The 23,710-nt window shown below is 37.1% G+C and overlaps 1 protein-coding gene across 1 annotated transcript in view; it reads left to right on the forward strand.

The window, feature by feature from the left end:
* The window catches only part of SENP6 (SUMO specific peptidase 6), a 115,348-nt gene extending 94,375 nt beyond the window's left edge, over positions 1-20,973 (forward strand). Inside the window, exons 18-25 of the mRNA XM_033219828.1 lie at positions 532-651; positions 2,150-2,242; positions 7,673-8,100; positions 13,861-13,964; positions 15,676-15,764; positions 17,856-17,924; positions 18,017-18,167; positions 19,728-20,973. Of these exons, the coding sequence (XP_033075719.1) occupies positions 532-651; positions 2,150-2,242; positions 7,673-8,100; positions 13,861-13,964; positions 15,676-15,764; positions 17,856-17,924; positions 18,017-18,167; positions 19,728-19,937 (1,264 nt within the window). The 3' untranslated portion in view covers positions 19,938-20,973. The remainder of the gene's footprint in view (positions 1-531; positions 652-2,149; positions 2,243-7,672; positions 8,101-13,860; positions 13,965-15,675; positions 15,765-17,855; positions 17,925-18,016; positions 18,168-19,727) is intronic.
* The last annotated feature ends 2,737 nt before the right edge of the window (positions 20,974-23,710 follow it).

Below are 23,710 nucleotides of genomic sequence, written 5' to 3' on the forward strand. Positions count from 1 at the left end.
AAAACATTAAATCTTTATGTTAATAGTTTTATTTTCAATAGCAATTTTCATTGCCTGAAGATAAGCTGATAGTTATCAAACTTGGCTAATAAATTCCTTGGTTCTAAAGAAGAGAGATTGATGGTTCTAAAGAAGAAAGATTTACAGAGTTTTTAATATAAAGCGAACTGTGGCTGTGCACAATGACTCACGCCTGTAATCCCAGCACTTTGGGAGGCTGAGGCGGGCGGATTACTTGAGGTCAGGAGTTTGAGACCAGCCTGACCAACATGGTGAAACCCCATCTCTACTAAAATACAAAAATTAGCTAGGCATGGTGGTGTGTGCCTGTAATCCCAGCTACTTGGGAAGCTGAAGCAGGAGAATCATTTAAACCCAGAATGTGGAGGTTGCAGTGAGTTGAGATTGCACCACTGCACTCCAGCCTGGGCAACAGAGCGAGACTCCGTCTCAAAAAAATAGAAAGAAATAAATAAGGAAATAAAGTGAACTGTTACATTAATTATATTTGAATTATTTTGTATCAAATAGATATTTGGTGCTTGAAAAACTGAAGAAGGAAGACGCTGACCGAATTCATATATTCAGTTCTTTTTTCTATAAACGCCTTAATCAGAGAGAGAGGAGAAATCATGAAACAACTAATCTATCGTAAGTCAAGCTCTGAAAATATTTAACAGATGTAAGTCACTCAAATTTAAGTAAAAAATCACGTACTTGAAAGAAAACACAAATCTCTGCAATTCTCTTGCTTACTTTTTAAATTCTCCAGCCAGGAAGAGAACACACTAAATAAGTCAGTTCCATTTTCATGTGTCATGGGTTCATATTCACCTGCCTTAGACTAACTTTGTGCTAGTTTTGGAATTTTTTTTTAACAACTTATTTATATTGAGGCAATATCATTTACTTCTCTTACCAGTTTACAAAATTAATGTAATTCATAACATTCTAATAACTTTCAGAATACCTAGAATTTATAAATGTTCTAGGTCAAATATTTAGAATAGTGTTTCCCAAATGTAACTAATAGGTTTTTTTTTTTTTTAATTACTTAGATACTTACTAACTACAGATTACTCTGTTTTATCCTAGGTGTTTATCCATAATAGAAAGGAACCTGTGAATCTATACTCTTAATAAGCTCTTTGGGTGATTCTTCTCAGACAAATTAAGGAAGTACTATTGTACATAGTAGGCCTGATTTGTTTTCTTTTTTTCAAGACAGGGTCTCACTCTGTCGCCTAGGCTGGAGGGCATTGGTGTAATCTTGTCTTACTACAACCTCCACCTCCCACTCTCAAGTGATCCTTCCACCTCAGCCTCCCAAGTAGCTGGGACTAAGACACATGCCACCCCACCCAGCTAATTTTTGTATTTTTTGTAGAGACAGGGTTTCACCATGTTTCCCAGGCTGGTTTCAAACTCCTGGGCTCAAGGAATCTGCTCGCCTCTGCCTCCCAAAGTACTGGGATTTCAGGTGTGAGCCACCATGCCCACCTATTTTCTTTATAATTCTTCTCCATATAGTGATGGCATCTAGCTCTGATAATTTGCTGGTAATTGATCAGAAGATACACTTAAGAATTGGTAGATTTTTAAATTTAAAACTAGTCTTAGATGTCTTGAATTGATGGCTGCTATGCATAATAAATAATATATAATAAATATTTTCTCTTATTTCAGCAATTCCTAATGTTGCCTCTTAGAGTTGATAATAGTCATTGGTTTTGACCAGTGCTCATAGCTATATTGCTTCATCTACCATCAGATAATGCTCACTTTTCCTACTGTTTTCTCCCCAGTTACCCTAAGTTTTGCTTGGCTACACCTCTCAATATAGTTGCCAGTACCAATTCTGCAGTAATAAAAATAGTAAAGAGGAGTCTAGGCAAGATAAGCACTAGAACTTCCGCCCCTCAGATGGAGTAACAGGAGTAAAATATCTTTCTCCAAATTCAACAGTGGGTAGTCCCATGCCTTCCTAGTTTCAATCCAACAAGTTCTATTTTCTTTCCCCAGTTTGTCAAACCATTTTATGCAACTGTTTGAGCTATTACATCTGAATCTTCTTAATTTATATATCACTACATGTAAGCTGGAGCACTAGAAATATTTTAGAAGCTTATAATTTATCTCTTTCTTACAGAATACAGCAAAAGCGACATGGGAGAGTAAAAACATGGACCCGGCATGTAGATATTTTTGAGAAGGATTTTATTTTTGTACCCCTTAATGAAGCGTGAGTAAGGATTTCCTTTATGTAAATGATGGCAATTTTTAAATAATTAGTATGAGATGAAGAATTCATTTTAAAACGTCTTTCTGAAATCTCTTATATATATTCATATTTGTACTGCCTGTTTTATAAGAATTAATGCAGTTTCACAGTGAATCATATAAGATACTGAATTTTACAGACAGTAGACCAGATACCTTTCTAATCTCATTTTATTCATTAATGTCAAATAATACTATTTTTTAAAAAAAACAGTGGTGCTTATTGTCTAGCAAATAACCTATAGAAAAGTTTTATTTTTACAAAAAGATGATTAGGTCACATAAAGGAGTTGGAATCTTTTTTTTTTTTTTTTTTGAGACGGAGTCTTGCTCTGCCGCCCAGGCTGGAGTGCAGGGGCGGGCTCTCAGCTCACTGCAAGCTCCACCTCCCGGGTTCACGCCATTCTCCTGTCTCAGCCTCCCGAGTAGCTGGGACTACAGGCGCCCGCCTCGTCGCCCGGCTAGTTTTTTTTTGTATTTTTTTTAGTAGAGACGGGGTTTCACCGTATTAGCCAGGATGGTCTCGATCTCCTGACCTCGTGATCCGCCCGTCTCGGCCTCCCAAAGTGCTGGGATTACAGGCTTGAGCCACCGCGCCCGGCCTGGAATCTTAAGTTTAAAATACACTTCTGTTTTTAACCAGAAGGGAGAAATGATGGTTGGATTTATGCCATTTTTCAATTAAAAACCATGCAGACTACTTGAAGCAGTTTCTGAGTAAATGGAAGTGTTTATAAATATTTACATTATTCTCTCCCAATGACTAGATAGTATTATTTTACAAGTAAGACTTAAAAGTTTTTTTTGTTCTTTTGTTGTTTTTCTATGCCCTCGATCCAAAGACCACCAGAAATACACTTGTAGTCGGAAAACTTTGTTTATTACTTACATCAAGGAATAACACACACCATCGACAGCTCTGGAGCCTCTCATTAAAAGGGAGTTTCAAAGAATCTGTGAAAGAATCTGGGCTTTCCTTGGGTGATAATGGGGGAGGGTCTAAAGTAGTGGTGGTTTGCCTAGGTAAAGAAGTAGCATTCACTTATATAAAGAATAAGAATGTTGACTATTTTGTGATTTCCAACTGTAACCTTATATTTTTCTCTGCTTAGACAAATTATGATATGGCCCTACTTTGTCTCACTCTATCATGGTTGCAAAATATACTTTCCTGGAGTTGGTATTCTATGAGATTGTTTATGTATAAGTCCAGCTGTGCCAAGCTTGTGCCAAGCTAACTTCCACATTTTTTTTTTTTTTTAAACTTTTGTAGAGGTGGGTATCTCACTGTGTTGCTCAGGCTGGTCTTGAACTCTTGGCCTCAAGCCGTCCCCCGACCTCAGCCTCCCAAGTAGCTGGGATTATAGACATGAGCCACTGCTCCTGGCAGAGCTATGTATTTCTAAATTCATATTATCATAGTAAAATTTAAAACTAATTGATTTCTTCATTCTCTTCAAAATTAGGTTTTGGCTGGGTATGGTGGCTCACGCCTATAATCCCAACACTTTGGGAGGCCAAGGTGGGCGGAGTACTTGAGCTCAGGGATTCAAGACCAGCTTGGCCAACATGGTGAAACCTCGTCTCTACTGAAAATAGAAAAATTAACTGGGCATGGTGGTGTGTGCCTGCCATCCCAGCTACTCAGGAGGCTGAGGCGGGAGGATCGCCTGAACCCGTGAGGCAGAGGTTGCAGTGAGCCAAGATCATGCCTCTGCACTCCAGCCTGGGCAGCAGAGTGAGACTCCATGTCAGAGAGAGAGAGAGAGAGAGAGAGAGAGAGAGAGAGAGACAGAGAGAGAGAGAGGAGAGGGGGAGAGGGGGAGAGGGGGAGGAGGGAGAGAGAGAGAGAGAGAGAGGAGAGAGAGAGAGAGAGAGAAAAGAAAGAAAAGAGGTTTCTTGACTGGGTACAAATTTGTCTTGTAAAGTAACATGTGAACAACCCACTAGGTGAAAGGGAGGAAAGCCATTTGTCAGAAATGAATTATAAAAATTTTAAATAGAAATATAATTTGATTACACAAGATTTAGGGATAGAGGCACATCCCTCTTAATCACTATACCTGTGCGTGGAAGTTATTATCGGTGCTTCCAGTCATCTTAGTGAGAGGTAGAGAATGAACTCTGTAAGAGGACTCTACCCTTTGTAGATTAAAAAATAGCCTATAAATCAAGAGAGCTTGTTTTTGTTTTTGCTTTTTTTTTTTTTCGAAGAGATAAAGCTACAAATACTTATGCATTAATTATGTTAGATTGGCTGCCATATATTTGTCATCTGTTTTGTTTTTATTTTTTCTAGTGGTACCAATTTTTTTTTTCTTTCTTTCTTTTTTTTCTCATGATAGGGTCTCTCTGTGTCACCCAGACTGGAATGTAGTAGCGTGATGTCAGTTTACTGCAGCCTCAACCTCCCAGGCTTAAGCGATCCTCCATCCTCAGCCTCCTGAGTAGCTGGGACTACAGGTGCATGCTACCACACCTGGCTAATTTTTGTGTTTTTTTTAGAGGATGAGGTTTTGCCATGCTGCCCAGACTGGTCTCAAACTCCAGAGCCCAAGCAATCCACCTGCCTTGTCCTCTCAAAGTGCTGGGATTACAGGCATGTGCCACTGTATCTGGCCCGATTTTTTTCTTAAGTTTCTAAGCTCTTTATTAAAAATTGTTATAGTAATTTCCAGGAATACAAATTTGATGTATGGATCTAATCCATCTTAAGTGAAATTGCCTGGGTATTTTGTTTTGTTTTTTAGAGACAGAGTCTCATTCTGTTGCCCAGGCTGGAGTACAGTGGTGCAATCATAGCTCACTGAAGCTTCAAACTCTTAGGCTTAAGCGATCCTCCTGTCTCAGCCTCCCGAGTAGCTACAACTATAGGTGTGTGCCACAGGCCCAGCTAATTTTTTTTTTTTTAATTTTTTTTTTTTTTTGAGATGGGGTCTAGCTGTGTTGCCCAGACTGGTCTCAAACTTCTGGCCTCAAGCAATTCCCCCACCTCAGCCTCCCATAGCACCAGGATTACAGGCGTGAGCTACTGCACCTGGCCAAAAGTCTGTGTTAGCCTCTCTCCTGCTGGTAAAGTTAATGTAGCTGTTATTAAAAGGAATCATAAAAGCAAAACCCTGGCTTAATGGAAGTAATTGTTGGAAGTAATTGTCTGATTCAGCTTTCTCTTCTTAGGCCAAAAAGGATTTTTCCTAGTTTTTAGGTGAGGAAATTTATAGCTTAGCCATATTGGCATAGCTAAGAAATGTTAAGAACTGTGATAGGCTTTATTACAGCAGTAGGTTGAGTCACTGTATTACACTGTATTTCATCAATTTTATTTATTTTGAGATGGGGTCTCACTCTGTCTCCCACACTGGAGTGCAGTGGCACCATATTGGCTCACTACTACCTCCACCTCCCAGGCTCAAGCTAACCTCCCACCTCAGCCCCCAACCGCAGTAGCTTGGACCACAGTCACGTGCCATCACACCCAGCTAATATTTTGTGTTTTTGGTAGAGACAGGGTTTTGCCACGTTGCCCAGGCCAGTCTCCAACTCCTGAACTCAAGCGATCCACCTGCCTCAGCCTCCCAAAGTGTTGGGATTACAGGTGTGAGCCACCATATCCGGCATCAATTTTTAAAACACCCTTTTTTCTCATTGCAATATGTCTGAAGTTGAGATGTGACTTTATAAATAAAATAAAATTAGCTATGTGTTAGAAATGATGAAATGAGGAGGTTAGTGCGTTAGCCTGATCTAAATCCATAGGGTACTAAGGATTAATAATGAAGAACAAGAGAGAAGCAAGCGTTCATCCATCTGGCCTTCACAATACTGAAGATGAAGCCAGCCAGCCTATGACAGCCATTTCTACTGGATGCTGTTCGATGAAGAGATAGATAGTGCTGTTTCTTAGTACTACCTTAGGTACTCTAAACTTTTGCAAAAATGAGAATGTGGAATAATTTTTATCCATGGCAAGATAATTTGTCTTTCATCCAGCAAATATTTATTGAAAACCCTACCATAGGACAGACATTATTGTACTTGACCAATAAGCTTCCTGACATCTATAGCCTATTCCTAGTATCCCAACAGAGCCCTGTGTCTAGCAAAAAATGAATGTTAGCCAGTACTGTACAGCTTCTTGCTTGTGTCCTGTACTCTACTGTTGGGAACATTGATACCTGAATTCAGCTGTATCATAACCACCTACTTGATAGCTGGAACTGTCTACTAATACTTAAATTTTTGTACAAGGACGAAATTAGATATGTTATTTCTTTTTAATGTATTAAATTTCAATATAGCATGAGATAAAACATTACTTATATATGTATTTTGATATTAAGCCTTTCCTATCTTAATAACACACAGTAACAGTAAAAAGAACAAAACTATATATGCAATTCTTAGAAAATGTTGAAAATCATATGACCTAATTAGACTGCTGAAGACAGTTTAATCTTTTTTTTTTTTTGAGACAGAGTCTTACTCTGTCACCCAGGGTGGAGTGCAGTGGCACAGTCTTGGCTCACTGCAGCCTTCGCCTCCTGGGTTCAAGCAGTTCTCCTGCCTCAGCCTCCCAAGTAGCTGGGACTACAGGTGCACACTGCCACGCCCAGCTAATTTTTTGTATTTTAGTAGAGACGCGGTTTCACCGTATTGCCCAGGCTGTTCTCAAACTCCTGAATTCAGGCAATCCGCCTGCCTCGGCCTCCCAAAGTGCTAGCATTACAGGTGTGAGCCACCGCCCCTGGCCGATAGTTTAATCTTTTTCCATCTTTTTACATGAAGAGAAGGCAAAGGGGAATGACAAGTTGCAAAGTGACATACTTGCCAGAAAAAGCAATGAATTTTTCATTCAAAAAACAAGAAAAGGTTCAGGGATTGTTTGCAAAAGTAAATACAGGCTACATAATTTTAATACAAACTATGTTATTTTTGAATAGACATTGTATTCTGTTACTGAATCAATGATCACATAAAACAAGATTAATTTGAGAATTTTTAAAAAATAAGTGTTTTTTTTTTTTTGAGATGGAGTCTTGCTCTGTCACCTCCAAGCTGGCGTGCAGTGCAGTGGCACAATCTTAGCTTACTGCAACCTCTGCCTCCTGGGTTCAGGTGATTCTCCTGCCTCAGCCTACTGAGTAGCTTTTTAGTAGAGACAGGGTTTCACCATGTTGCCCAGACTGGTCTTGAACTCCGGACCTCAGGTGATCCACCTGTCTCAGCCTCCCAAAGTGCTGGGATTACAGGCGTGAGCTACCCCACGGCCAGAATTAGGCATTTTAAATAAATTCATTGGCAAGAAGTTTAAAAACATTTTAATTGATATGTATTGCCAAATATAATAAACTTTTCTAATAACATATTTAGTTATTTCATTTGTTTTTTACAGTGCACACTGGTTTTTGGCTGTTGTTTGTTTCCCCGGTTTGGAAAAACCAAAGTATGAACCTAATCCTCATTACCATGAAAATGCTGTCATACAGAAATGTTCAACTGTGGAGGACAGTTGTATTTCTTCTTCAGCCAGTGAAATGGATAGTTGTTCACAAAACTCTTCTGCCAAGCCTGTAATTAAGAAGATGCTAAACAAAAAACATTGCATAGCTGTAACTGATTCCAATCCTGGGCAGGAAGAAAGTGACCCTCGTTATAAGAGAAACATATGCAGTTTAAAATATAGTGTGAAAAAAATAAATCATACTGCGAGTGAAAATGAAGAATTGAATAAAGGAGAATCTACATCCCAGAAAGTTGCTGATAGGACTAAAAGTGAGAATGGCCTACAGAATGAAGGTTTAAGTTCCACGCATCATACAGGTACGTATCTAAATGCTTTGAAAGAATGAAAAAATTCAGAATAATCTGGATTTTTTAATAAACAGGATTAAGATCCTGTTTTTTTAAAAAAAAAATCAGGTTAATGGCTGGGTGTGGTGGCTCACACTTATAATCCCAGCACTTTGGGAGGCCAAAGTGGGAGGATCACTTGAAGCCAGGAGTTTGAGACCAGCCTGGGCAACATAGCGAGACCCCATCTCCAAAAAAAATAAATAGAAAATTTTTAAAGAATGTACTTATAACAATATAGTAACACAACTTACTTTTAATTTATACTGAAGTGTAATTATAATAACTAACTCATTTTATGAGTGTAGCTTAATGAACTTTGATAAATGTATACATAGAGTCATGTAATCACTACTGCAATCAAAATTGAGAACCTGACCAGGGCACAGTGGCTCACACCTGTAATCCCAGCCCTTTGAGGGGCCAAGATTGGCAGATCACTTGAGCTCAGAAGTTTGAAACTAGCCTGGGCAACATGGTGAAGCCCTGTCTCTACCAAAAATACAAAAACTTAGCCAGATGTGGTGGTGCACATCTGTGGTCCCAGCTACTTGAGAGGTTGAGGAGGGAGGATCGCTTGAGCTCAGGGGGCTGAAGTTGCAGTGAGTGGAGATCGCGCCATTGCACTCCAGCCTGGGTGACAGAGGGAAACCCCATCTCAAAATAAAAAAAAAAAAAATTGAGAACTTTTCATCACTCCAAAAAACAATCCGCTTGTGCCCTTTTTGTACTCTGTTTCTTCTGTCACCCCTAGAGTGCAATTTTGAAATTGTAGAACAAAGTTTATATTTTCCATTTATTGGAACTTGGATTTAATTTCATAGGAAATTTACAGTATTCAGCATTAACAGTAGTTGTGCAGTCTTAGATGTATAAGACAAATTTACCGATGTATAAATTGAGATCAAATGGACCAAGGCAGAAATTAAAGTTTTCTCCTCAAAATAGTTGTGGACATTCCAATTAAAGTTTGGTTCTTCATTCCTCACGCTCCTTCACTGTTTTCAGTGGGAAGAGGAGCACTGGTCCAGTCTCTGCTTGTTTAAATCTCTCTTCAGCTCTAATAAATTGATTGTTGTCCTTGAGTCAGTTCCGTAGTTGTAGAACCTGTTAAATCTAGTTGTGGCCAGGTGTGGTGGCTCACGCCTGTAATCCAGCACTTTGGAAGGCCGAGGCGGGTGGATCACCAGGTCAGGAGTTTGAGACCAGCCTGCCCAACGTGGTGAAACCCCATCTCTACTAAAAATACAAAAATTAGCTGGGTATGGTGGCACGTGCCTATAATCAGGAGGCTGAGGCAGGAGAATCACTTGAACCCGGGGGCGGAGGTTGCAGTGAGTTGAGATTGTGCTACTGCACTTCAGGCTGGGCAACAGTGAGACTCCGTCTCAAAAGTAAATAAATAAATAAATAAAAAGCTAGTTTCTGTTCAAATTCTTAAATTTGATATCAAGTCAATTGTATAATTTCCTCTCCAACCTACAAGTAAAATAGTCCTTGCCATAAAAACCCATAACATGCTATATTGTGTGCCTTGCAAACTTCTTAAACTGTGAATAGATCTACTACATTTTTCTTCTTTTTTTCCTAACACCTTGCTCATGGAACTAATGAATTTTCTTTGGATGAAAAATACTGGTATAGGACATAGAATAAATTATGTGAATTCAGAAAGAACCTATCAAAAATTGTGAATATGGAACATACTCTTGGTACTTTACACCAGCTTATATTATTTTGGTGAGTTAGAAAGCTATTGTTAAGTTTTTTTTTTTTTTTTTTGAGATGGGGTCTCTCTTAGTCACTCGGGCTGGAGTGCAGTGGCACAATCTTGGCTCACTGTAACCTCCCCCTCCCGGGTTCAAGCGATTGTCTTCTCAGCCTCCCTAGTAGCTGAGATTACAGGTGCATGCCACCTCACCCGACCTGTTGAGCTCTTGTAAGAAATCTCCTGAGCAGGAAAATCTAGAGTAGATTAGTGGCTGCTTGGGGCTTTTGGGGGTGGGCAGGTGAGGTGGGTGGGAATGTGGGAAGAGAGTGATAGCTAAGTGGTATGGGGTTTCTTTTTGAGATGATGAAAAGGTTTAAAAATTGGTTGTGATGACTGTGCATATACTAAAAAACATTAGATTGTATACTTTAAATGGGTGTATATGGTATGTGAATTAAATTTTAGTATGGCTCTTTTTTTAAGTCTCTTTCTGGCCAATAATCTTACGTACTTTAATGTGAATTCAGATGAATTAAGGTGCTTGACTTAAAGCAATGGGACAAAAGCCTAGGGCTTCATATACACCAACTCCAGAGATTTCTAGTGCTCTCACCTACAAATTAATTTTCTGGTCAAGTAACATCCAGTTAAATTTGAGTTAATAGCCTCAAAAATCCTAATGGAGACCAAAGCCAAAAATAACTTGTTTTATGTAGTTTGCCTTCTTAATACTTGTTTATCCCAGTTACTCATTTTTGAATTATAGTTTGTACATTTTTGTTTTGTTTTTAGTATGTATATACCATATCAGCTATCTCTTCCTCTGAAACAAATGTTTTACAGAAAATCACATACAGTGATTTCACATATAGTCAACAAGTGTTGACTATGTCAGATAACAGGCTGTAGTAAATAAGTGGAAATTAGGTTTTTACAGTAAACTAGGGAAATAACAATGTGTGGAATCACTACTTTCACTTGCTGTTTTTTCACTTGACACCTTATGAAATAGTTGGCTTGGCCATGGTGCATGAAAAATGTGTACACTTAAACTCTAGAATCACGCTCAGCATCTTCACATAGTCTCATTATATGAGAAGTTCTCAGGAACTGACACTGATTGAGAGAACCACTGATCAAGTCATCACCTCTCAGTTTACTCCAGATCATTTGTTTATAGAGGGAATTTACTGCATCATTTAAGCTATTTTTCTCCTGTTTTTGAAAGGCATTCGTAGTTTAGTTTGTGTAAGGTAGATAGAGATTTATGTGACCACAGTTTACATAGATAATAATGATTTGCTGCTAGAGGTAACCCGATTGTAACTGACTAATTCTGAATTGCCTGAAGATTTTGGACAAATGTTATTCAGATACAGGTGTTTTAGCTTTAAACAGACTTAAAAATACAGATTTTTAGAAAAGATAAATTGAAGAGGTCATTCTTTTTTTTCTTTTTCTTTTTTTTTTTTTAAAGACAGGGTCTCACTCTGTTGCCCAGGCTGGAATACAGTGGCACAGTCACAGCTCACTGAAGCCCCTACCTCCTGGACTCAAGCAATCCTCCCAACTCAACCCCCCAAGTAGCTGGGACTATAGGCATGTTTCACCTGCCCAGCAAAATTTATTTTCTGTAGAGACGGGGCTCCCTATGTTGCCCAGGCTGGTCTCAAACTTCTGTGTTCAAGCAATCCATCCATCTCAGCCTCCCAGAGTGTTGGGATTACAGATGTGAGCCACTGCGCTCGGCCCATAGTGCTTTTTTTGTTGTGGTGGTGGATTTTTGTTGTTTTTTGAGACAGAGTCTCACTTTCATACAAGTTAAGAGTACAATGATACAATCACAGTTCACCGTAGTCTCAACCTCCCATGTTCAAGTGATCCTCCCACCTCAGTTTCCTGAGTAACTGGGACCACAGGTGCACACCACTACACCTGTATGATTATTTTATTTTGTTTGTAGAGACAGGGTCTCGCTATGTTGCCCACGTGATCCTTCTGAACTCAGGTGATCTTCCTGCCTCAGCCTCCCGAAGTGCTCGCTATTATTACAGGTGCTAGGCCACTGTATCTGGCCCCATGGTGCTTTATTGGTTTATTGGCTATTTTAAATAGTATGCTTCTGAACTTAACAGTTAGATATATATCTTTTCTCTTTTTTTGAGACAGAGTCTCGCTCTATCACTGAGGTCAGAGTACAGTGGTGCAGTCTTGGCTTACTGCAACCTCTGTTTCCCAGGTTCAAGCAATTCTTCTGTCTTAGCCTCCCGAGTAGCTGGGATTACAAATGCATGCCACCATACCCGGCTAGTTTTGTATTTTTTAGTAGAAACAGGGTTTCACGGTGTTAGCCAGTCTGGATTATATATCTTTTCAGATTTTTTGCTTCCTTTTCATCCCATCTTGTTTATATTAATATCTTAACACCTTTTTAGTAACTTAAACCAAAATTAATTTTATCCTGTCTAAAATACCTAAAAGTCATGCTTTTCAAATTTTTGAAAGGAAAATAAATAAAAATCAGCTGGACATAGTGGTGTGCACCTGTAATCCCAGCACTCTGGGAGGCCAGAGCAGGAGGATGGCTTGAGCCTGGGAGATTAAGGTTACAGTGAGTTATGATTGCATCACTGGACTCCACCTGGGCAAAAGAGTGAGCGAAATCCTGTCTCTTAAAAAATAAATAAGGCCAGGCATGGTGGCTCATGCCTGTAATCCCAACACTTTGGGAGGCCAAGGCAGGTGGATCACTTGAGGACAGGAGTTCAAGACCAGCCTGGTCAACATGGCAAAACCCCATCTCTACTAAAAATACAAAAATGTGGCCAGGCGCAGTGGCTCGCGCCTGTAATTCCAGCACTTTGGGAGGCCTAGGCGGGTGGATCACGAGGTCAGGAGATCGAGACCATCCTGGCTAACACGGTGAAACCCCATCTCTACTAAAAATACAAAAATGTGGCCAGGCGCAGTGGCTCGCGCCTGTAATTCCAGCACTTTGGGAGGCCTAGGCGGGTGGATCACGAGGTCAGGAGATCGAGACCATCCTGGCTAACACGGTGAAACCCCATCTCTACTAAAAATACAAAAAAGGAGCTGGGCGTGGTGGCGGGTGCCTGTAGTCCCAGCTACTCGGGAGTCTGAGGCAGGAGAATGGCGTGAACCTGGGAGGCAGAGCTTGCAGTGAGCCGAGATTGCGCCACTGCACTCCAGTCTGGGCAACGAGCGAGACTCAAAAAGAAAAAAGATGCCAGGCATAGTGGTATGCACCTGTAATCCCAGCTACTCAGTAGGCTGAAGCAGGAGAATCACTTGAACCCGGGAGGCAGAGGTTGCAGTGAGCCGAGATTGTGCCACTGCACTCCAGCCTGGGCGACAGCAAGACTCCATCTCAAAAAAATAAATAAATAAGTAAAATAAATTTTGAAATGATAGTAAATCTTACATTTCTTTGAAACAGTGATTAGCTTCTTTCAGCAAAATAGTTCCTTATTATTTGTCTAAAAACAGACCTATTACTTACTTGTAGTTAATGTTCATTTTTGCCCTGAATTGTATAATTTTCCACATTTTTGAAATTTTAATTATAACATTATACAGTTGCATTTTATTTTATGTTCTGTGATTTGCTGTTTCTGTTATTGGACAGAGGTTATTTTCAGACTGTCATAGCTTTCATTACTAAAGACACCTGACTTGCCTAACACAAAAGTACTTACTTCTTTACACATATACATATATATATATATATTTAAGTATATATATACTTAATCATATAGCTGATACCTAGTTTTTAAATTTTAATGAATTTTAGCATCTGAGTAGTGGAAACAACTGTAATTGACATGTCAATCTAGGTTTTTAAAATAACTCACTTTATGTTTGTGATATTACACACTAAGGCAGATTTTGTGTCCTTCACTACTATATCCTTAATTAACTACTAGCATTAATTTCAGCCTCATATACCATGAGTGATAGACATGGCCTTTTTTATTATGTAATGTTTCTTACTGGTACAGATGGCTTAAGCAAAATCAGACTAAACTATAGCGATGAATCACCTGAAGGTGGTAAAATGCTTGAAGATGAACTCATTGACTTCTCAGAAGATCAGGATAACCAGGTAAAACTTAATGCTTGGCAAAAAGTTCTAATGTTTTACCTAATTAAACGTTTTTCTTGCTGAACATGGCGGTGCATACCTGTAGTCCCAGTGACTTGGGAGGCTAAGGCAGAAAGATCTCTTGAGCCTAGGAATTTGAGTTCAGCCTGGGCAACATAAGGAAGCTCCATCTCTTTAAAAAAAAAAAAAAAAAAAAAAAAAAGGAAAAATAAAAACATTTTACTTTATAAAGTCTTGTAAAGCAATTTCTTCAACTAGTAATTTATCATGGCTTCTGGATTTGGATCATATCTTAAAAAACTAATTCACCTTTCAAGTCAGAAGTTGCCAGGATAAATGTATTCATGCTGTTGTTGCTGCTACTGTGATGTGGACTGAACTTTAATGTAATATTAATTATCCCACCCTAACTCAGCTACCACCACCACTACCCACCTTCCTCTTTCAAAGCATTTATGGGTCATACTTAACCTTTAACCTGACTTGACATTCAAGAAGCAAATGTTTAAATCTTCAGTTATGTGGTACATGAGTACCAAAAAAATTATATTGTTTTCCCATTTTTCCAGTGATTTTTTTTCTCCTGCCTGATTCAATTTATATATGTCATGGCAGAAGCAGATAATATTTAAAGTTAATATAGGTGAATTCTGACTTTTCCTTAGAGTCACATTTGACATTTCCTTAGAGTCTCTTATTAAATACTGTAAATAAACAGTATTAACACCAAGAATAAAGTATATCTGTGAAAATACTTTACTTTTTAGCTTCTGTTAAAGAGGATTTTTTATTGAGAAAAGTTTATAATTTTGATAATTCTCTGACCTTTCGTTAGTTGTTAGGACATACTGAGTTGTATAATAGTGAAGATGGCTTTATACTGTACCATCTTTCCTTTTGCTTTATCTTCCTGTGAACAAAAAGCATGTTATGATATCTCTTGGTTTACAATGTATGGCAGCTAAGTACAGCTTTTCAATCCAACATATATAGGAATTACATTCATGATTTATAATGAGCACTTAGGTACTTTTGATTATAACAGTTACCTGTGATGTGAACAAGCTAATGTAACTGTGCTTTATTATTGCTATTATTCCTACTATTGATTATTCCATTCATAAAGTTGCCAGAAGCTTTCTCAAAGAACAACAATGACCAAAACAGCCTTGTTTACATTCAAGAGAATCTGCAGAATAAGGACACACTGTCCTTAAGTTAGCTTCTCTCAAGTGAGATGGATATGTGCGTTTCTCAAGGAAAACAGTGTTTCCAAAAACCCTTTAAATATTTCTGGTATGAAAACATTATTCATGTAAAATAACATGTTTTTTATATCCTATTGTGAAATAGCTGTCTTAGCCAACAAACTAAATTTTTGTAAAAATAAACTAAAATCAGAGCAGTGATATTTGGTGGGATAAGAATCGGTCATAATATATTCAATCTTAAAGATTTATTCTAGATTGAGTAAATAGATGTAACAATTTGTTATAAACCTTTGGTAGTTTATTTTCCTTAAAATGTCAATGTTGTAGCATTAGATAATTGGAACTAAGTAACATATCATATCTCTATTGTCTAATCACGTAAATAAAGAAAAATTTTTGACATTCATTACAAATATTTTGTCTCTAATGTGCTATTTTGTTAGGTTATTAGTTATTTAGATTATATATTTTCCATATTAACAGTAGGCTGTCTTTTATAGGATGATAGCAGTGATGATGGATTCCTTGCTGATGACAGCTGCAATTCAGAAATAGGACAGTGGCATTTAAAGCCTACTATCTGTAAACAGTAAGCATTAACTGTGTATCTTGCAAACTACATAATTTTTATTTCAGTATGCTCATAAAATAAAACATAACAGGACAGTTTTTTTTTTTTTAAACAAATACTTAAGCAAAACTCATAAATGCTGTCAGAGTCAGTGAGGAAACTTGAGGCATGCTATCCAGGGATTAAAATGGGAAGAATGGGTAATCATTTCAGTCCTCCATCTGCCAGTTTCCCCAGCCTCTGCATGCATATGTGCACACACAAATGTTTTGTTTACATTTTTATTGTATATATTTGTTGAATCAGAGTCTTGCTCTGTCACCGAGGCTGGAGTGCAGTGGCACGATCCCAGCTCACCACAACCTCTGCCTCCCAGGTTCAAGCGATTCTCATACCTCAGCCTCAGGAATAGCTGGGACTACAGGTGCACATCACCATGCCTGGCTAAGTTTTGTATTTTTAGTAGAGATGGAGTTTTGCCATGTTGGCAAGACTGGTCTCAAACTCCTGGCCTCAAGCGATCTGCCTGTCTCAGACTCCCAAAGTGCTGGGATTACAGGCATGACCCATCGCGCCTGGCCACAAGTTTTGATAGTGAACCACTGTTCCTTTTTACTTACAGTATTTTGGAGCAGAAATTACTATATATCAAAATAGTAACATAGGGTTGGAGTTTACACTGATTCCTTAGCTGCTTTATGAAGGCTGTGGAGTAACCCAAGGCAGATGTAAAAGACATGTTCCAACTGAGAGCTCCAAATAAGAGGAGTCAGTTTTGGTTTTCAGAAGTACATATTTATTCTGAGGTCTCTCCAGAGATGTTGAACTTCTTAGATGAAGTATTACCTATTTCTAGGTTTAATCTCCTTTGACTTTTTTTTATAGAAAATGTTGACAGAAACTATTAAGAGACTTTGAAAATGAAGCATCATTTTACAGAAAAATAGAGACCTAGGGTAGTTAAAGAATCTGCTCCAAACTTTATAAAATTTTAGCAGGAAGAACCTAGATCAATTCCAGACACAGTGGGTCACACTTATAATCCTAGCACTTTTGAAGGCCAAAGCAGGAGTATTACGTGAGGCCAGGAGTTCAGGACCAGCTTGGGCAACACAGTGAGACCCCATCTCTGGAAAAAGTTAAAAAAAAAAAAAAAAAGAACCAAGTGTGGCGGCTAAAAAATAACCTAGATATTTTTAACATTTGAGGGCTTTGGGCTCTACATTAGACTTCCTTACTTGAGTTTACAACATAACTTTATAGAATTAAAATATTGAAAGTTGAATCATCAGCCATCAGCATTTATATACAGAGTTATACAGAGTCTTATACAGTGTGTTCTGAAGTTAAATCTTGAAAAAAAAAAAAAAAACACATTCAACTAATTGTTTTATATGATGATTACCTGTTTTATCTATAATAAATTTTAGTTAAAAATGAGGTTTTTGGCTGGGCGCAGTAGTACATGCCTATAATCCCAGCACTTTGGAAGGCTGAGGCGGGCAGATAGCTTGAGCCCAGGAGTTCTGTACCAGCCTGGGCAACATGGAAAAACCCTGTCTCTACAAAAAATATACAAAAATTAGCTGAGCGTGGTCACACATGCCTGTAGTTCCAGCTCCTCAGGGGGCTGAGGTGGGAGGATTGCCTGCACTCAGGACATTGAGGCTGCAGTGAGCTGTTATTACGCCACCTCACATCGTGACAAGAGTAAGACCCTGGGGTCGGGGGCATTATTTTCTTTCTACTTTTTCACGGCCCTTCTTTTGTTGATTTGGAATATGGGGATGTTCAAATTTTCAGAATTGTTTTGACTTTTTCCTAATTTTGAAGTACTTTTAGAAACCAACTACAGAATTTTAGTATAAAATATAGCTAAGATACGGTTAATATTCTATAATTCAATATTTAATATATCCATAGATATTTAAGTATTATTAGATTATAAAGTTCATATGTGTCTATAAGGTTCATTTTTTTTCCCGTCACTAGTACTGAGTCATACAAAGGGGATTTTGGAGGTTTTAAATTTGATTGTTTATAATATGCCACTTTTAATCCTTTGTAATATTATGAAGTATTCGACTCTTGGTCATTTTTGCCCTGCAGACCTTGTATCCTACTTATGGACTCACTCCGAGGCCCTTCTCGGTCAAATGTTGTCAAAATTTTAAGAGAGTAAGTTCACACTTTATTTTGTATTCTGATGGGGTGAAAAACTATGTATATTTATATATACATGTATTCTTAATATATATGAATTATTGCAGGTATTTAGAAGTGGAATGGGAAGTTAAAAAAGGAAGCAAAAGAAGTTTTTCCAAAGATGTTATGAAGGGCTCTAATCCAAAAGTACCACAGCAAAACAACTTCAGTGACTGTGGTGTATATGTATTGCAGTATGTAGAGAGCTTTTTTGAGGTGGGTTTCAATTTGTTGGATCTGATATAATAAATAATAAAATAGTGCATTTGACTTTACCTTAGTAAAAAACACAATAAGCAAATATTTCAGAGTTTCAAAATTATTGTTTCAAAAATTGTTCCATGGAGCAAAAGCTTCTAAATGGAAGAACCTTCAAGGCATAAAAATAGTATATTTACAGTTCATCAAATCCAAGGCTTGTTGAGCTCATTCTATCACTGAACAATCAACCTGCCCTCTCTACTAGCTCTTTGCACCTTAAGAAATCTCTCCCATGATTCACACTGCCTCTTTTAGCCTCTTTTCTCCTCTTCATAGATATATTTCTTAAGAAGTGTTTATATTCACACTCTAATTCTACAGATTCTGCCTTTGTAATCTCTAAAATCTGGCTTTATCCTTACCCTTATGTTAAAATTGCTCTTGACTTTCCAGCACCCTTTGACAGTGTCAACCATTTCTTCCTCACTCTCTTGGCTTTGACTTCAGAGGTACAGTACCACACATACCTCTCTTGGATATTCTTTATAGTGATCTTGACTCCTATCTTCATCCACCATACAGTGGATGACCACTAGGTTCTGTGAATTGTCACTTAATGTCAGATACGTTTACTTCTTTATCCTCAAGTGTCACTATTCTGAACTGCTATACCAATCTCTAACAGATTCCTGTGCCTCCTGCCTTCTGTTTTTCATGGTTGTTTTACAAAAACATAAATCTAATCCTGTTACTTTCCTACTTTAAATCTTATAGTGGCTTCCTGTGGCTGTTGATTTACAGAGCAAAATCTTTCACATGATTGATAAGCACCTATGTGATATGACCCCTTATTTAAGCTTCTAGCCTCATTTTCCCACCATTTTCACTCTAGCATTTAATATAACAGCCAGCCACCTGAATGCCATTGTTTGGTGTTCTTTCTTGCCTCTAGGCCTTGATTCATATTTCCTAACCTGGAATATTCTTTTGTTGCTTCTATCATACCTTGGCTGTCTAACATATATTCATTCTTCAGGTCTTAGCCTAAACATCACTTCCTCTTGGAATTGCATAAAACCCCCAGATGTGTATTTTCACAGTACTGTATACTTCTGTCATAATACTTGCCATATTTCTTGTTTTAGTTGTTGAATTACCTGTCTTTCTAAACTGGAGCTAGCAAACTCGTTAATAAAGTAGTAAATATGTTAGACTTTGCAACTGTACGGTCTCTATTGCCTCTTAGTTCTGCTGTTGTCCAGTGAAAGCATCTGTAGACCATATGTAAATGAGTTAGTGTGACTATGTTCCAATAAAACTTTATTACAGAAACAGGCAGTGGGCAGAATTTGGTCCACTGGCAAACCCTGATCTAGACTGTAAGACCTGTAACAGAAACTGTGTCTTGTATCTCCAGTACCTAGCACAGTACTTGGCCTGTGATAGATAATACACAAATACATATTGAATGAGTTGTTGGGTTTTCTTATTTTTAACTTTGGAATGTTTCTGTGATTGAAATGAAAGGTTATTTATTACAATTTTCTAATATGCATTTAATTGTTTTATTTTCAGAATCCAATTCTCAATTTTGAACTACCTATGAATTTGGCAAACTGGTTTCCTCCACCAAGAATGAGAACAAAAAGAGAGGAAATCCGAAACATAATTCTGAAGCTACAGGAAGATCAGAGCAAAGAGAAAAAAAAGCATAAGGACACTTACTCAACAGAAGCACCTTTAGGCGAAGGAATAGAACAATATGTCAATAGTATCTCAGATTGACCATTTCTGTTACTTGTCAGTTCTACCTTCAAAAACAAAAAATGACTTTCAAATTTGGGTGTAGACAGTAAAGAACTGAAGTGCTCACTACTCAGTGATCTGGAAATTTTGATGCTTGTATAAATGTCACATAATTAATTTCCAAAGGCATATGTATTAAGTAAAAGTCTGTAAATATGTTAATGAGGCCAATTTTTCCAACATTTATAATTATTTTTTTCACTTGTTAGGAAGCTTTTGTTATGTATTTTCTGTTAATAGTACCTAAAATTGCAACTTCTAAACACAAATAAAAAGAAAATATTTATAGGAGGAAATGATTAATTTGATATTCTTTAGTGAACTTGTTTAATTCCTCAGTGGGTGTGACATATTTCATGGGAATATTCAGATATCTATGGTAATATTTTGACCCTTTATATTTGTTCTAAAATAAGTCAAAATGTGAAAATAATATTAAATCTAAGATATTTTGAACTAAGCATCTTTATATGCTTGTGTAACAGGAACAAAGTAACAGCCTTTCAATTCAGACACTGCCTTGTGTTCAGTGAACCCAAGAAATGTAAAAATATTTGTAATTTTACACAAATATTTAAGAGGAAAGAGTATTAAGAGCGATTCAAAAAAAGTAACCTTATACTACTAAAAAATAACTGTTCTTGCATATATTATCATCAAATGCATTTTTGAAGACATCAAAGACTCAGGTTAAAACTATTTTGGTAAGTGCAGCTTGAATTTCAAATATCCCGTGTTACCTTTCTATATTACAGCTTGAAGTATGCTACAATCTGTGTCATACAGTTAATTGATAAGCATTTTTAATCTGTGTAAACACAGGAATTTAAATAGGAATTTACTATTTTTTGGTAAACTTTTGCTATTTTTTCATTGCTCATTTTGTTCTTATTATTTTGATAAAGTATCAGACTTTTTGCTTGAGTTTTTCAGTGTAAATTATTTTTTACATGTAAAATTACTGTATTCAACCAATTGCATAATACATCAAAAATCTTTGAATTCCCCTTTAAAAGTACTAAAATTTGATGGTTTCCATGACAGATTTATAGCACATATAGGGATCTTACATATATCTGCAGAAACTTCATTATTTTTCAAATGAAGTGATATATACTTCTTTCAAATGAACTTTGAAACTTGAAACATAGTCATTTTTTGTTAAATATTGAATTTTTAAATACACATATCAAAAATAGTTGAGAATAAAAAGAAGGCCTAATTATCAGCAATTATTTTATTTTTAATTTGGCCACCTCTGACATTGCAATCAGTATCTTAGGGTATTTTCTTGAATTTAATAAAGTCCCATGGGTGTCTTCAGGGTGAATGGGAATGTTAATAACCACCAAAAAATATCTATTGAGACACAATAGAGTCTCAATAAGAGAAATATTAAAATGAAAGAAAGGTCACCATTAGTGATTATCAATTGTAGTTTGTTACTTTGAACTATATTTCTGATTATCTCTTTATAGTAGTAACTTAGAGCTATTAGCTCAGATAGGAAAAACCAGTTTAATTTTGTTATTTACTGAACATGGTAAAATGCTTTTCAATCTCTAATAAAACTGGGATAAAAAATTGAAGTTTTTTTTAAAAACATAATAGCAATAAGCAAAATTGGCACACATTTTTTTTAATGAACTATATTTTGTCAGAATCTGAAGGTACTGAAAAACTATTCTAAAATGCCTACTTTTGTGTTAATTTGTAATGGTTACATTTTGCACCCTTAGATAATGTTTGATAAGATAAAAATACAATTTATCCCTTGTACCAACTCAAGTCAATCACATTTTAACATGAAAATATAGATTAATGTATGTCAGCTTTCTAGAGGTAGAATACTCAGCTATTTGATGATATTTTTCGCACCCCATGTGAAATTTTATTTTTGGAAGTTATGCTAGTGACATTGCAATATATATTGAAATCTTTGGAGGCTGCCAGGTTGAGCTTCAAAATTAGACTTGAGAATCTTTGGTGTATATGCACATTCACTTGATAATTGTGTACTCTATGTAGTTTAAAGTGGGATCAGCCTTTTAAAATGTGTTATGAGTACTTAGAAGTTGTGAAACAACTTACAGAGGTTTGTTACTTGACACTGAAACTGCATGATGAGTATCTGGTGTCTTAACTAATTAGATAGATCTGTTGTATTGGTTTTCTTGTTGGATAGAATAACAGTCATTTTTAGAAGAGTTTTAGATTACTTGCCATAAAATTTGTATGTGTCTCAGCTCTTGTTAGCTTAGGAGCGGAGGTGGTGGTTAGTCTCTTCTCTTTAATGTTGCTGTACTACTTTCAGACAGCTGAAAACTTAATGGTGTTATTTCAAGTTCACATAACCCTAAAACAGCTTTTCTTTGTGTAGTAACTTGTGCTTAAACTTTTAGTCAATTAAATGTAGGAGGTTTTATTTGAAAGCATAAATGATTCTCTAAATTACATCTTGTTTTAAGCTACCAAAATGAATTCAATAATTTTTATTTAAAAAAAGATCTCTGAAAACTGTAAGACAATGTAAAAAGAATAAGTTTTAATTCCCCCAAAATCAATAATTGTACTTAAAATCTCAGACAATTCACTGAACAGGAATAATAAAGAACATATTTTAATATATAATACGACCAAGAGTTTGGTGGAGCAAAGCGACTGGAATATAACAATGGAAGGGAATAACTTGGTCAGAAGAAACAACTCTTATGACTCAGTGTAGTGCTGTTTGTCTAGAAGAGATACAGATAACAAGGCTGCTCTTTAGATCACTGTAAGGACAAAAGGAGAGGGAGATTATTGTTAAGGTGAACTACAGGCTGTCTAGTCAAGTGGATGTAAGTAAATAGTTGAAGACCACCAAGTGCAGAGAGGCAAAACCAGACTCTATCTACTAAGAAATGTGCTAAAATACTCCAACAGGGATTTCTGGTACATTTGTCATTTCCTACTCAGGAAGAAGAAAAAGGGTTATGAAAACTGCTATTCCAAAACTTACTACCTGTAGAGGGAGAATTGGTTGGTTAAGTGAAAGCAATGTGAATTATGGGGGAAAGTAGCCCAGCCCTACCATCTTAATTCTTAGAAGGCAGATCAAAGAATAATGCTAGAGTTTCCTAAAATACTATTACGGAAACCACAGTACAGTGTACCTAGAGAAAGCTACCATCGACTCATGGCCTAAAATACTCTTACAAAAGTTAAAAGCATAGAGGTCTTTATTACAAATGATTAAGTGGACATGATTACAGTGAGAAGGATGGTACCCAAAAATAGGTTTTTTTTTTTTTTCCTTTTTTGAGACAGGGTCTCACTCTATCACCCAGGCTAGAGTACAGTGGCACGATCTTGGTTCACTGCAACTTCCACCTCCCTGGCTCAAGCGATTCTCCCACTTCAGCTTCCTAAGTAGCTGGGACTACAGGTGCATGCCACAAAACTAGGATTTTTATCTAAACATGTATTAAAATCATCCAAGGAGCTTTACAAACTGTAAATATTTCCCAGTTATTTCTGGTGCACACCTCCTTGTGGCAAGCCACTGATTTGAAAGGATCAGTATTTGTCTCTGGTGGCTTTTTTGTTGCTGGTTCCAAAGGTAGTGAGGCTTGTCTGCGTTTTCTTCCCACCCGTGGTTAAAGATATGCTTTTAAGTGCTTCCCCCAAATAGCCATTGAGAACCTGATTGATGAGGTCGTGCTGTTACTAAGCCTTGAGGAATTAAAGTACAGGCGGAGTATGTCTTATCT

This window comes from Trachypithecus francoisi, unplaced genomic scaffold (genome assembly GCF_009764315.1).
Source record: "Trachypithecus francoisi isolate TF-2019V2 unplaced genomic scaffold, Tfra_2.0 Lachesis_group10, whole genome shotgun sequence".
Classification (NCBI taxonomy): domain Eukaryota; kingdom Metazoa; phylum Chordata; class Mammalia; order Primates; family Cercopithecidae; genus Trachypithecus; species Trachypithecus francoisi.